The sequence below is a fragment of the Charadrius vociferus genome, unplaced genomic scaffold (assembly GCF_000708025.1).
Source record: "Charadrius vociferus isolate BGI_N301 unplaced genomic scaffold, ASM70802v2 scaffold161, whole genome shotgun sequence".
NCBI classification, from domain to species: Eukaryota; Metazoa; Chordata; class Aves; order Charadriiformes; family Charadriidae; genus Charadrius; species Charadrius vociferus.
This window is the reverse complement of record NW_009646928.1, coordinates 7,487,535-7,500,326: the sequence shown is the minus strand read 5'-3', so window position 1 is coordinate 7,500,326 and position 12,792 is coordinate 7,487,535. Positions and strand designations below refer to the sequence as shown.

General features: G+C 39.9%; 1 protein-coding gene across 1 annotated transcript in view; it reads right to left on the bottom strand.

Annotated features, from left to right (window-relative positions):
• Positions 1-1,028: 1,028 nt before the first annotated feature.
• The window catches only part of PLA2R1 (phospholipase A2 receptor 1, 180kDa), a 41,467-nt gene continuing 29,703 nt past the window's right edge, over positions 1,029-12,792 (bottom strand). Inside the window, exons 19-29 of the mRNA XM_009894653.1 lie at positions 12,248-12,390; positions 11,308-11,425; positions 10,300-10,430; positions 9,544-9,688; positions 6,034-6,272; positions 5,337-5,505; positions 3,841-3,981; positions 3,310-3,426; positions 2,705-2,881; positions 1,474-1,503; positions 1,029-1,246 (exon numbers count right to left, since the gene is read on the bottom strand). Coding sequence (XP_009892955.1) covers positions 1,029-1,246; positions 1,474-1,503; positions 2,705-2,881; positions 3,310-3,426; positions 3,841-3,981; positions 5,337-5,505; positions 6,034-6,272; positions 9,544-9,688; positions 10,300-10,430; positions 11,308-11,425; positions 12,248-12,390 — 1,628 coding nt within the window. The remainder of the gene's footprint in view (positions 1,247-1,473; positions 1,504-2,704; positions 2,882-3,309; positions 3,427-3,840; positions 3,982-5,336; positions 5,506-6,033; positions 6,273-9,543; positions 9,689-10,299; positions 10,431-11,307; positions 11,426-12,247; positions 12,391-12,792) is intronic.

The window sequence follows — 12,792 nt, the reverse complement described above, 5'->3', positions numbered from 1 at the left end:
CTGAAAGTGAAAAGTGTCCTTCTGAGGTTCTGGTACATGGGGTTGTAGGACTTTAGCACCTTTTGGGAACAGCAATGTGGCTCCCCTAAGTATCGTCCTTAGCTTTTCAGAGCAGGGTCTCAGAAGAGTGTACATGAATATTGCTTGCAGTAACACTGTAGGTGAACAGTAAAGCAATTTATTACCATAACTTCAGCAAGATTTATAACAGTCTTTTTTTTTCTTCAAACAGATATTGCCCCAAAATGTCTTTAAAAGAGGTTGATGGGATTCCATTTCTGAAATAACCAAGGCGAGAGATCACATAGTTAAATCTTTAACAGGACACTGGATGCATCTCAAATGAATATATTAACTTCAGGATGACAAAGCCCATATGCCATTTATATCTCTAGACTAATTTATTTCATAACATGAACTAGGCATCACGGGCCAAACTACCAAAACTCTGGTACTCTCAAGTCAAAAGTGACTTCATCTCTCTGCAAGCGTTTGGAAATCCACATGGCAAGAATCCACTGTTTGAAGAATAACTGTTCATTTTGCAGAAGGAATGGCTATTAAGAAAAAAAAAATCTACCCCGTGTTCCTTGGAATGTGTTTCAGAGTTCCTAAATTCAAGGCCAAATTTTAGTGATGGCTCATGAGCAGATCCTGCAACATATAAAAACAAAACACAAAAGCCCAAACATTCCCGAAGGAAAAAGTTGCATGAAAATGTCTGCGGCTCTGGGGCCTCAGGCACAACTGCTCCACATGAGCAGTTGAAGGTTTATGGTGTGAGAGTATTTTCGGTTCCCGGCTTGTCCCAAAGGAGCCAATTTCTCCGTGGTTCTGCATTGCATCCTCACCTCATCCCACCACAAAGCAAAAGCTCTACGAGGTAGGGAGCCCCTACGGCGTTCATACCAATGGCTGTGAGGGTTTCTCTGGATATGGGTACCCCGGGGAACTCTCAAGAAGAAGAAAACCACTGCAGATCATGGAGTTTCACATGGAAGACGTGGCCGCTTGCTACTTCTGATCAATTAATTGTTGTCACTTCTCTCAAAATCAGAAATGAGGATGCTTTCTTCCAAAGCAGGAACACCTGAGTTTATCTGTGGCAAATAGGCATTTCTGACCCACAGTATCCTGCGGAAGAATCGGTTATTCTGCTTGTACAGGCACCACAGAAAAAGGGAAATGGCAGCCAGCATCACCAATGTCACGAGAACAGCCAGAGCTACAACCCCACGGTACGATGCTGAAAGGGAAGGACAGAAGTTATTATTAAGCAAATATAGCTAAAATTATTAATAATTCTAAATATAAACATATAGACGTTTTATGGAAAACACGTTATTACTCCTTATATGTCACACATTTTCAATTACAGGTTTAACAGTGAAAAATGTTACCTCACAAAATATCATCTCAAAATGTGTTATTACTCCTTGTAAGAAAAATTAAGAAAGTACAGAAGGAACTCACCTTTTTCAGAGGGTTCTGTTGCATCGATATCTGAAATAGAATCCATAACCGTCATGAAATTACCCACAGAGCAAACAAAAGTTACTATATATACTCACTGTAAAATTGATACTGAGAAGACAATCTACCTAAACCCATGCAAGAGCAGGCTGTTCTTTCTTTAATTTGACTCATGCCAATGGGATTCCAAGTGGACAAGTTAAACACAACCTAATGTTATCTAAAATCCCTTAAATTTGGCAGACTATATTAATTCACATTTGTGCAAGCATGAGCTTTGTCCATTTTTTAAAGTACAAATCATAGAATGCTTTAAGTTGGAAGGGACCCTGAAGATCATCGAGTTCCAACCCCCCTGCCATAGGCAGGGACACCTCCCACTAGACCAGGTTGATCAAAGCCCCATCCAGCCTGGCCTTGAACACCTCTAGGGATGGGACATCCACAGCTTCCCTGGGAAACCTGTGCCAGTGTCTCACCACCCTCACAGTGAAAAATTTCTTCCCAATATCTAATCTAAATCTAGTTTGAAGCCTTTCCCCCTTGTCCTATCACTACATGGCCTTGCAAAAACTGCATGTCCAGCTGTCTTGTAGGCCCCGTTCAGACACTGGAAGGCTGCCATGAGGTCGCCCCAGACCCTTCTCTTCTCCAGGCTGAACAACCCCAACTCTCTCAGCCTGTCCTTATGGGAGAGGTGCTCCAGCTCTCTCATCATCTTCGTGGCCCTGCTCTGGACCCACTCTAACAGGTCCACATCCTTCTTGTGCGAGGACTGCAAAGCTGGACGCAGTACTCCAGGTGGGGTCTGAATGAGCAGAATCGTGCAGTGTAGATTCATCTAGCTATTGGGTCCAACAGTGACTTGGGCATTTTGGGCGGGCTCTGGAAACCCTTCAGCTCTCTCACAGACCCGTGTTCCTATGGCTGTGGTGCCTGTGTGCTCTCCTGGGCTGCGCCTGCCTGTCCTACGGTGTCTGTGCAGACCTGATGCTCTGCACACGGTCAACCACACAACAGGAAGTCTACCACAGAGGGCAATAATGCAAGGGCCACCCAGGTTCCTCAAAAGGTGGTCACTCTGGCTGGTTGGGTTTTTTACAGGTATTTTTTCTAATACCAAGGGACAGAATTATTTAAATGAAAACTAAAAGCACGTAAGCAATCAACAAGGAACATGTAAATCAATCACTATAAGGACACAACTGCCTTCTTTTATGGAAGCACGTACCTGCATCCATTTTACATACAAATCCCTTTTTTTCTCTGCATGGAGATAATTGCCAGACTCCATCTGTGGTCCTCAGGCTGATACAGAAATTCCCTTTGAGATGCTCAAATTCAGGCTCCCTGATGCCCCAGTTAGAATAATTTAAGGGAGAACCATCAAACCAGGATACTGTCTCATCTAAGGGCAGAAGTTATAAATCATTATAAAATATCATAGTGTTTTGATAAATATCTCTGGTTTAGTTGGACTTACCCTCACGTTAAAAAAATACTGTATTATGGAATGCCAGGATTTTGTCTGTTTGGCCACTGTATTACGTTTTTTTTTTCTTGAAGGATTTAAAAACATACTATGTAGTTGACATAGAAGACAGCTTGTAGTGCTTCTTTAAGAAATTAAAGGCATGCATACATCTTGAGTATTCAGAATACTAATAAGTAATGATTACAGAAAGCTTGACTGGTTTTACCACATCAGGTAGTAAGCAGCAAAAAAAAAATAAATCTCAAAAGAGAACAGTGTTTGGAAGATGGCTACACTAGCATTAAAATAACCAAAACCCAAACCAGATTCTTACATGCACTTCTCTTCCACCCAAAACTTACTCTCTGTAACAAGCAGGGTGTTCAACCAAACCATTTGCACAGAATAACCAAAACTGTGCAATTCTTCCAAAATGAAGGCATTTTCATCTTCATCTTGAATAGTTAGAAGATTTGATCCTATAAATTAAACACAGTTTTCAAACAATCCATGCCATTAGAATGTAACATTGCATTTCAAAAAGTTCATATTACGAGCCTTAATTGAAAAGCTTGAAAAGTCTGGTTATGCATTATAAGTTCTTAAATTTGCAATTAATGTGAAAATGCTCAGGCTGATATAAAACTGTTCTCACATGATTTGAAAACGAGTTTGAAGGGGAAAAAATCATTTTATGTGCTATTCCAGAAATCAGTATTTTCACAAGGAAAGGAACATTTTTTTGATTTGCATTGCCTCCAATTTCATAGTTGGCTTATGAGCTGCACTATCATTAGAGAAAACACATGCTGTGATTTCATTCATTTCAGAAAATACATATTTTTTCCTAAGATATCACAATGACATTTTGTAGCTACAAAATAATCACTTACCTTGATTTCTGCAGACTTCATGTGCAGTATCAAAACTTGTGCCCTGCAGAACTGTGGAAAAGCTGTAGCAACTGTTTTTGAATTTGATCCAGGGAACAGTTTTTTCTGAACATAAGCCTTTATAGGCAGTGAGTTTCTTTTCTGTGATAGAAATAACAGCACAGCTTTATTGGCACAACAACATACACATTAATATAACATTCCACTCGCTGTTTTGGAGTAATGCTAATAAGCATGTTACTGCGTTATGCCTATAGTTTTCAAAGTGAAAATCCAGTGGTTGCATATATTTGTACGAGGAGAGTAAAGGTGGTTTTATTTCTGATCAAAACCCGTGCTGGATTGCAACAGCAATATCGGGACACTCTAACCGGTATTGATGGGCAGAGGGAGTTAGGAGCAAACTACGGACACGTCAGAGCAGTCCGGGCTGCCCAGCATCTCCCAGAGGGCTGGGGATTTCCAAGGACTGCAGGGCTTCTCTCCGCTAAGCCGCAAAGATAACGTCTGCCAAATACCGTGGCACAGAGGAGAATTTCCAGCCTCTCCCGTGTACAACGTGCTGCAGCAAAGAGTCCCTCTGACTCAGGGTAAGTCTACAAACTGACTTTTTGGCAGTGCTGTAGATTCAGCTGCGCTACCTACGGTCTCGCATGCCTCCTATGTTGCTACAAAACACATTTTTTAAAAATGAAGTAAACCTTAGGCTATATATGATTACATAACTCAACAAACAAATTAGAAAATTAGTCAGCTTCATTACAAAAAGCATGCTAAAGAATAATTTTTGTCTTGAAGGATTCCCAAACAGCTTTCTTCTCAACAGATCCAAAAGCTATAATAAGGTGTAGGCAAACCCCTGGTGATCAATAACACCAAATAGTTCCTATTCTGAGAACTGGCTGTTGCCAAACACTTTGCAGTCCTGGACTGAATGGAGTTCCAGACCTGAATTCTGGATTCAAAGGAAGTCCAGGTAATGGACAGAGCATTGCAGGAAACACAACATATTTTAGGATACAGGAAAATATTCTTATCTTTATGAAAAAAGTTGCGAAATCTTTTATGTGCAATCAGTGAAGATGTGACTCTCATTTTTCACTTTGCTCTAAATGCTTCCCTTTTCCCATCCCACAGTTAATTGCAGCAAGCTGAATTTATTTCCCTTTGAGCTAGGTTATTAGCAATCATCATTTTTCACAGATAATACAGTGTTCACTGAAGAGACAGAGTAAGTAATTTTACTGTTTCTTTTCTATTATGAAAGTTCTCTTTCCATTCTCCTACAGACCAGACCTGATGGCCAATATTTTATGGGGAAAAGATGGTTTCGCAAAGAGGAGCTACAAGGAAATGCCAGAAATATACTTCAGTTTTGAATAATACTATCATCGTTGCTTAACCTCAAACCAATTAATTTCCTTTTGTATACTTCCATTGTCAAAACACACATTTGCGGCTGCAAAGATTTAATGTAAAACTTCACTCTGACTTACTGGGTGGCACGTGGCAAACTGCTCCTTGCAGAACTCGCTCGCAGTTAGCACTTTTCCAGTGCCCCGAAGTATCAATGTATACGCAGCTGCCAAAGGCCTGGGACTCGTCATCTTCCCAGAAGGTAAACAAAGATCTAGTCCCATCCGACCATTCAAAGTTAAGCCCGTTCTGCCAAAACAAATTTCAAATTATCTTTCTGACGTGCTTTAGCACCATAGAAATCTTCCATCGTCTTCTGGTGGCACCTGCACCAGCTATTACAGAATGCCTTTGACGTCTCCAAAGGCTGGGTAGATCCAGAAGGATCTACAAAAGACAGATCCAAGGATCCTCCCAACTTGCTTCTGGGAGACCACAAGCTACATCTAACCGGCTGCTTTCAGCAAGTGATTATTTGGGCCATTGAGCAGCTACAAATGAAACAACATAATTTCAATGTTGAGACTACAAGAGATTTTTTGTGTGTTTTCAAATGGTTTCTATGGCTTTTAGTTTTCAGTAGTCATTGCACCAAACTGGCTCTCATTACATTGATACATTACGTTGCAAAGAAACGGTTAGGGCTCAAGCTTTCCAGGGTTTCTATTCCAGATGCAAACTTCCTGTGACTTCAAAAGAATGACACAGCTCGTAAGCTTGTTACTGGAAAAACTCCTCTGCAGCATCACATTCCTAGCCAGGGAGTCCACTACGTACATCTGAAGTGAACAGCCCAATCCAGTGGTTGTATCCCAGCCGATTCACAATGACCGTGAGGAAAGCCTGATGGTACTGGTCTGTAATGCTGACCAACTCCGCGCCGTTGGCCATGCAGGTTTTTAAAGCTGAAGACCATGTAAAATTCCCACGTATTAGTTTATACGTTCTGTTTCCGTACTCTAAAGTATCTGGCACAGGGTACATTTCAGATGCATTGATGACATGTCTGGATGTGTCTGTTATAAACAGAAAGAAAGGATTTATTTATTTTTTAAAACAGACGGCTTGCACATAGCAGAACAGCTCCTAAAAAATCAGAGCCGTCCTTAAAAACAAATCTAAAAATTGCAAACTCCTTGGTTTCAGGAAGGCATTTTGAACTTTAAAAGGAAAAAGATGATGACTGCTAGAACAGTATCTGAAATTCCATCACAACACAGATCATCACAGGACATAATGCATTTAATGTATAACAAAGAAAAAAAAAGAAAACCTGGATGGACTTAGTTCCACTGACTGGATCTTTGAAGGTCAGTAAGAAATCACTGCCTGGGATGTGGGCATATCCCAAGTGTCCCTTAGTAGTGGGCTGCAGAGCGCTCTTATCCTAGGTACCTTGCATGTAATTTAGATTACCTCGTTTTTATCATAGAATCACAGAATGGTTTAGGTTGGAAAAGACCTTAAAGATCATCGAGTTCCAACCCCCCTGCCATGGGCAGGGACACCTCCCACTAGCCCAGGTTGCTCAAAGCCCCATCCAACCTGGCCTTGAACACCTCCAGGGATGGGGCACCTACAACTTCTCTGGGCAACCCGTTCCAGTGCCTCACCACCCTCACAGTGAAAAATTTCTTCCTGATACCTATTGACCCATTATTTTTAATGATTTCCAAGATCAGTTCACAGCACAAAGCCTGGCCTCACAAATCATTGTAATGGCACAACTGTGAGGATGACAAACTGTGGCTCATGGTACAAGCAAGTGCTTGGGAGGTTCCTGAGCTCATCATTACTGGGGCAAAGTGTGAACTGAGCGGGTGGCACTTAAAGAGAAATCCTCTGTGCATGGAGACTTAAATCTCTTTTTGATGATAAACTAGCACAGCAACGTCCGAAAAAAAATGAAAGGAAGAAGCAGATTTTTTAGATTTAAGAAATAAAGAAAGTCTCTCTTGAGAAAAAAAATAATCATTGACCATCTCCACCCCAGCCCAGTCTCTGATGCTGCTGGGCTCTTTTCTACAAGAGGGGGATGCCTTTGCTAATGTGTATGAATGCCCACAGTATAGTTTAAACAAGACCATTAAAATAAAGCAATGCCTCAGTTTTAATCCCGTTTGTCAGTTTGGATTAATTACTACTGTCTGTAAAACTTCTCTGTGATTACAAAATGAAATGGTTGCTTTGCTATGAGGTGGACTGTTTTTAGACTTGATTCCCTTTATGACTAAGAGAGGAGGAGTGTTAACAGGCATCTTAAAATAGTAAACGAATTTATTATTTGTCATTCATAAATAATTTAAAATTAGAAATTTCTAAGCAAGAAAAGGTTCTGCTCTTAAATTAACTGAAGCACTCTTATTTTGTTCCAGCTTTCAGTGTGTGCCACTGCCTAAAGAAAGAAAAAGGCAGGGAATGCAGTGAAATGCTGATGCAATCCTAATTCAAGCATCACTAAGAGATCAGAGCCCAGTTCAGATCTCCTGCTGGTTTATTTCATTTTAGTCTCCTACAGAAAATAATTCAAAAGAGGGGAGACAGGATGCAGACAGGATGGCAGAAATAAAGCACCAGCTCATCTTTCCAGGAATTGACACATTTGTTTGGATGTCTGAGCAAATCTAGCAGTTCACTACCGCCAGCAAGAGGCTGTCTCACTTCTCCCTTCCCTGCTTCTCTGCTCTCCCAGCTGCATATTCCCATGCAGGGGTCTGGCGTTTGCCTGACCCTGCACTGAGCCGATGCAGCCTGGAAAAGCTGCACAAAATGACATCAATTACGGAAAAAATAATAATAACAAAAAAAAAAAAAAAGGGAGGGAAGAAAAGAGACAGGAAAGTTTTCTGCTGAATTAGCAAGCTGACTGCCTGATGGTTTGGGAGAGTGCCATGGGTGTCACACTGGGGAGGCAGGACTGGTCCCTTCACCCCCAGGAGCACTCTGCTGCACACAGGGCAGGTGGGCAGCCCCGAGCGTGTCCCCCCAGCCCCACCACACTTCGGCCAGAGCTCGTGGGCCACTGTGTGACATTGACCCAGTTGGGAAACATGGGGAGGGTCCTGAGCACCCACTGCAGCCCCAACCCCACACTGGCGCCCTGCAGCACGGCTGCCCCATGGAAACCGTTTTCCTTCCTGCCTTTTAACACCTTTTCCATCTGTCTGAAGCAGCAGCAAGGGGTTAAAATACAAACGCTCGGGAGGTAAATGAACCAAACCAGCAGGAAAACACATTTATTTATTTTTTCTACACTGCGGGCAGGATTACTCCAGCACTCCCCACAACTGTAGTTCATAATAAATGATGTCAAATACGGCTACGGTTTGCTAGAGCCACATGTGAGCGCTACCCAAAGCTTCTATTTATTTATTCTACTTCTCATTTTCCCTCACCCCCTAAGCAGCCAGCAGGAGAGCCTCATCTTTTTAGACCCAGGGCTTAACTAAGAGGTGATATATAAAGATGAGGCATATAAAACCACCTCCGCAGTCAGTACAGCACCCAAGGACACTTCTTACAGGCTCAGATTGCAGCCCTCCCTTTGCTTTAGGGTTAATAATTTGCTGCTGGTCTATTTTAGTACCATGCTCTGGCAACTTCCCACAGCCCTGGCACAGGACTCTGAAGCAGCCCGAGCGCCCTGGGGATGGATGGTGGATGGCAGCAGGTCCTGAGCCGACAGGCAATGCCGGAATGTGGCTTGAGGAAACCCAGCAACGTGTTCCCCGCAAAAGCTTCGTGCTTCTGGCAAGTGAACTTTATGGTGACAGAATTGGAGAAGGGTGAAAAGAAAAGCCAAACTCTCTTGGATCGGCCAGTTGGTCCCACACTGCTCACAGAAATACATGTTCTAGTGTTTATTCTGAGCTAATATTGCAAGTCCCACAGCCTAAAAAAAGATAATAAATTAACCCCCCCACCCATATTTTCATCAGAATTACTCTGTTTTGCCTTTTGTAATTTCATGCTGTTTCTCTGCTCGCCATGGCAGAAAACATGAAATTTCATCTCTATTCCTGAATCTAAGATATGCAACTATGGAAGTTAGGAAAAAAATTTAGGAACAAAATATTTTCTTAGAAATTACTTCCACATCACAGCTACTGATTTATTAAATAGTGAAGAGCTAGTCTGTCTAAACGTCAGTCTAGAACTATCTTAAAAATGTTTTATGTTCCTGGTTTTATAGATGCCTATACCAAGCTGCCTCTACATGAGAACAAAGTAAGATGAATTCAATATAGTCAGAAAAGAGAACAGAAGGAAAGCAAAAGCAAACCTTACCCTGAGACTTTTGGCAGACAAACCCGTAATTTTTCTGACAGTTTTCTAAGTACCATTTTCCCGTAAAATGAAAATTAGGGTTATTTGATACCAATGTACAGAGTGGAAGTTGTTCTTGAATGTTTGCACTGTTATAACGCTGTCTCTGTAATTGACACAGAACCTTATGTTAATTATAAAAGACACTGTGTAAAAACAATGCATAATTATTACATTAAATTCAGAAGAATAATTATTTGAAAGTCACCATTATAAATATTTAGGTAGTACAACGAACACTCCTATAAATACAATTTGAGACAAAAACATCATAATAAAGTCACAAGTTTTCACTGAACTAACGAAAATGCTAAGCCAAATATGGACTAACATGGTGTAAACCACTATATTAAAATATTAAATTCATGATCTTATGCCTAAACTTTACTCAGACCCAGCATATGATACTAACCATATAATTCAAACTTCGGTGCTTAAAAGCCATTGCAAGAGAATGTGACTATAGCCACAAATTACATAAACAACTCTCTCAATAGTGCCTTTTTTTGATACCTCTAGTTATGCCCATAAATCTATAGTGCCTTTTTTTGATACCTCTAGTTATGCCCATAAATCTGTGTCTACAGTTGTTTGAAGTGGCAAAAATTAAGAGAAGACTAAGTTGCTGTAACAAGTTAGGCCTTGTCTTCGTGGCAGTCATTATTTTTATGGATAAAACAGCTTCCCACTGTCCTTACACCCCCTGGAAATACTCACATCCACTACTTCAACTGGAGACCAGTTGGAATATGTTGGAGGATTTTCATTCACCCATTTTTCATAATCATCACTCTGGAAACCTATCCAAACACTAGTTTTCTGTCCAAATAGATTCATTGTTATGAAAGCTGGAAAATGAAACAGGAATAAAACATAATTAACTGGTAAACACTTAGGGATAGATGAAGTCTCTTCCAACATACTAAAGCACTGAAAAATTGAATTACTAATCAATGACATGACATAGTTACTAGAAAGTAAGAACATGAGCAGCATTTGGGTGTCATCTAACTATAAATTCAGTTAAGCTGATTAACATCAGTTGGGTCAGGAACTAGTCCATTAACTAATAAGTCTTCCAGAAATGTTCACAGCAGCTTGAACACCTTAAGTATTAGTCCCATTGAAAAAGCTTTTTGCAGTTTTAGTCAGAAATAAGCTTTCTCAATTAAAGATAGCCAGTGAGATTCCTCCCACGTCCAAATAAGTGGTTTTATAAATGTATGAAATTCAACCAGAGATTTTTACGAATAGGGACTATATATATTTCTGAATGTGCTGGCATTTATTTCTCTGACAGTTCCAGGCTAGCGCTATGCTTATGTGCTATACTATAGATCAGATTTTAAGGACTATTAATGGATAAAAATGAAATTGCTTTTATAACAGTGTGATGTTGCATTCACAAGATAGAAATTTTACATAGCAAAATTTCAAATGGGTATTCCATCATATTTTTGTATTTCTAATGCATAGTAGTAAGCACAAATGGAATTATAATTACTCCTCAAAATGTAATTGTCATATAGCTCAGTGGATATTTGAATCTCTACATTTTGGGAAATTGGGAAAGAGAAACACTAATTTGTTTAATGCAGCGGGACCATGAGTAGGATCTGAGCAATCTTTTTTCCTAAATCCGTATCCAAGATGAAACTTTACTACAGCATCCTACCTAATGAAAGATGAAATTGTATTTATTTAAGAATATTTTCAGTACTCTACCTTGTTCCAGTTCATCTCTGAGGGAAGCGAGTGACCCATCATAGCTACTGCAGAACTCTTGTGCAGAGTACCAGTTTCTCAGATGCTCTGGATCCTTCGGAATTTGTATCAAAAAGCACTGTTTCAAAAAAAAAAAAAAAAAAAGCTTGTTCTTTTTTTTTCTCCAGTTTAAAAAATATTTATCAACTACTAAGAGTGATCATGAAAACATTTCATGTGCTGTTACTGAAAACTAAGTATTTCATTAGTTTCTGTCCTGCAACGGACCTCTCCAACATGCTCAGTCTCAGCTTTCAGCTGCGATCAGGCTTGGATTCAAATCAGTTGTTTAAAGGCAAACATAACCTGGGCTAAATTTATCCTTGTAGTCACTGCTGTAAACTGGGATAAATCCAGCACTGGAATAAATCCAGCCACCTCAATGCATGTTGCTATTACGGAATGTATATATTTAAGAGCAGCCTGATGAAATAATTGCCTTTCGACCTTCAATTGCAAATAGACTTTGATTTATAATTATCTTTGATGAACCCCATTTGAAACAGCATCTTTTGGAGGATGGCAGCAGTTTGGGACCATTTAGTACAACCAGGGGTCAGAGACCTGTTTCGAGACCATTAAAGACTCTTGGAATTGTCATAAGTGGAAAAGAAAGGATGGAACAGGTTTTTTTCAGCAAAAGCGCAAATACACTTAGCTAGCTTTTGCATGTATGACTATTCATTTCCTTCAACTAAAGTAAAACTAAGACAATTTCTGTGTGCAAATCTAGTTAATAGCCTAGTATCACTGTCTGTAGTTATAAATCTAAGGGCCCTGCTTTCAGGGGGCCCTGAAATGAAGAAAATCTTCATATATTGAATAATCCTTAAGAAATCCTATTTCTGTCATAAGTACAGAATGCATTTTGAATTATCAAACAGCAGAAAAAATGTTTTACTTTGAATCCAAAGTGCAACCAGCCTTTGGGACATATTCCTTGTTGGTTTTGGTCTTTTGGAATCTCTTTCTCTATTTTCCATGCAAATTTACGCTTACAAATACAGGGAAGAGAGACAGTACAGTTTTCATCACCCCAGAGTCCTGTGTAAAAAGAAAAATCACAGTTCAATATTGGCTTAAGATTTGGAAAGGGTTTTTTTCTTAGCTAGCTTCAATATCCTTAAGAAGGGTATGCTTTAGGGGTTGAGCAGAACAAGATTCTGCGTCAAATGCATCTGGACATATCTCATTACAGTGGATTTGAACATCCATGGGACTCATACTTTTATTCCCACTTTGATTTTATTAAATTAAACCAATTTCTCTATACTGAGTCACATAACATATGCCTCTATCATAATGTATTTAAAAAAATACTTGTTTTGCAAAAAAAAAAAAAAAAGTATAGAAATGATGCCTTCCAGATAAAATAGTTTGACTTCCTTACATTGAATTTTGTTGGCAAGATCCAGGTACTGACATAAACCACTGACGTGCTGAACA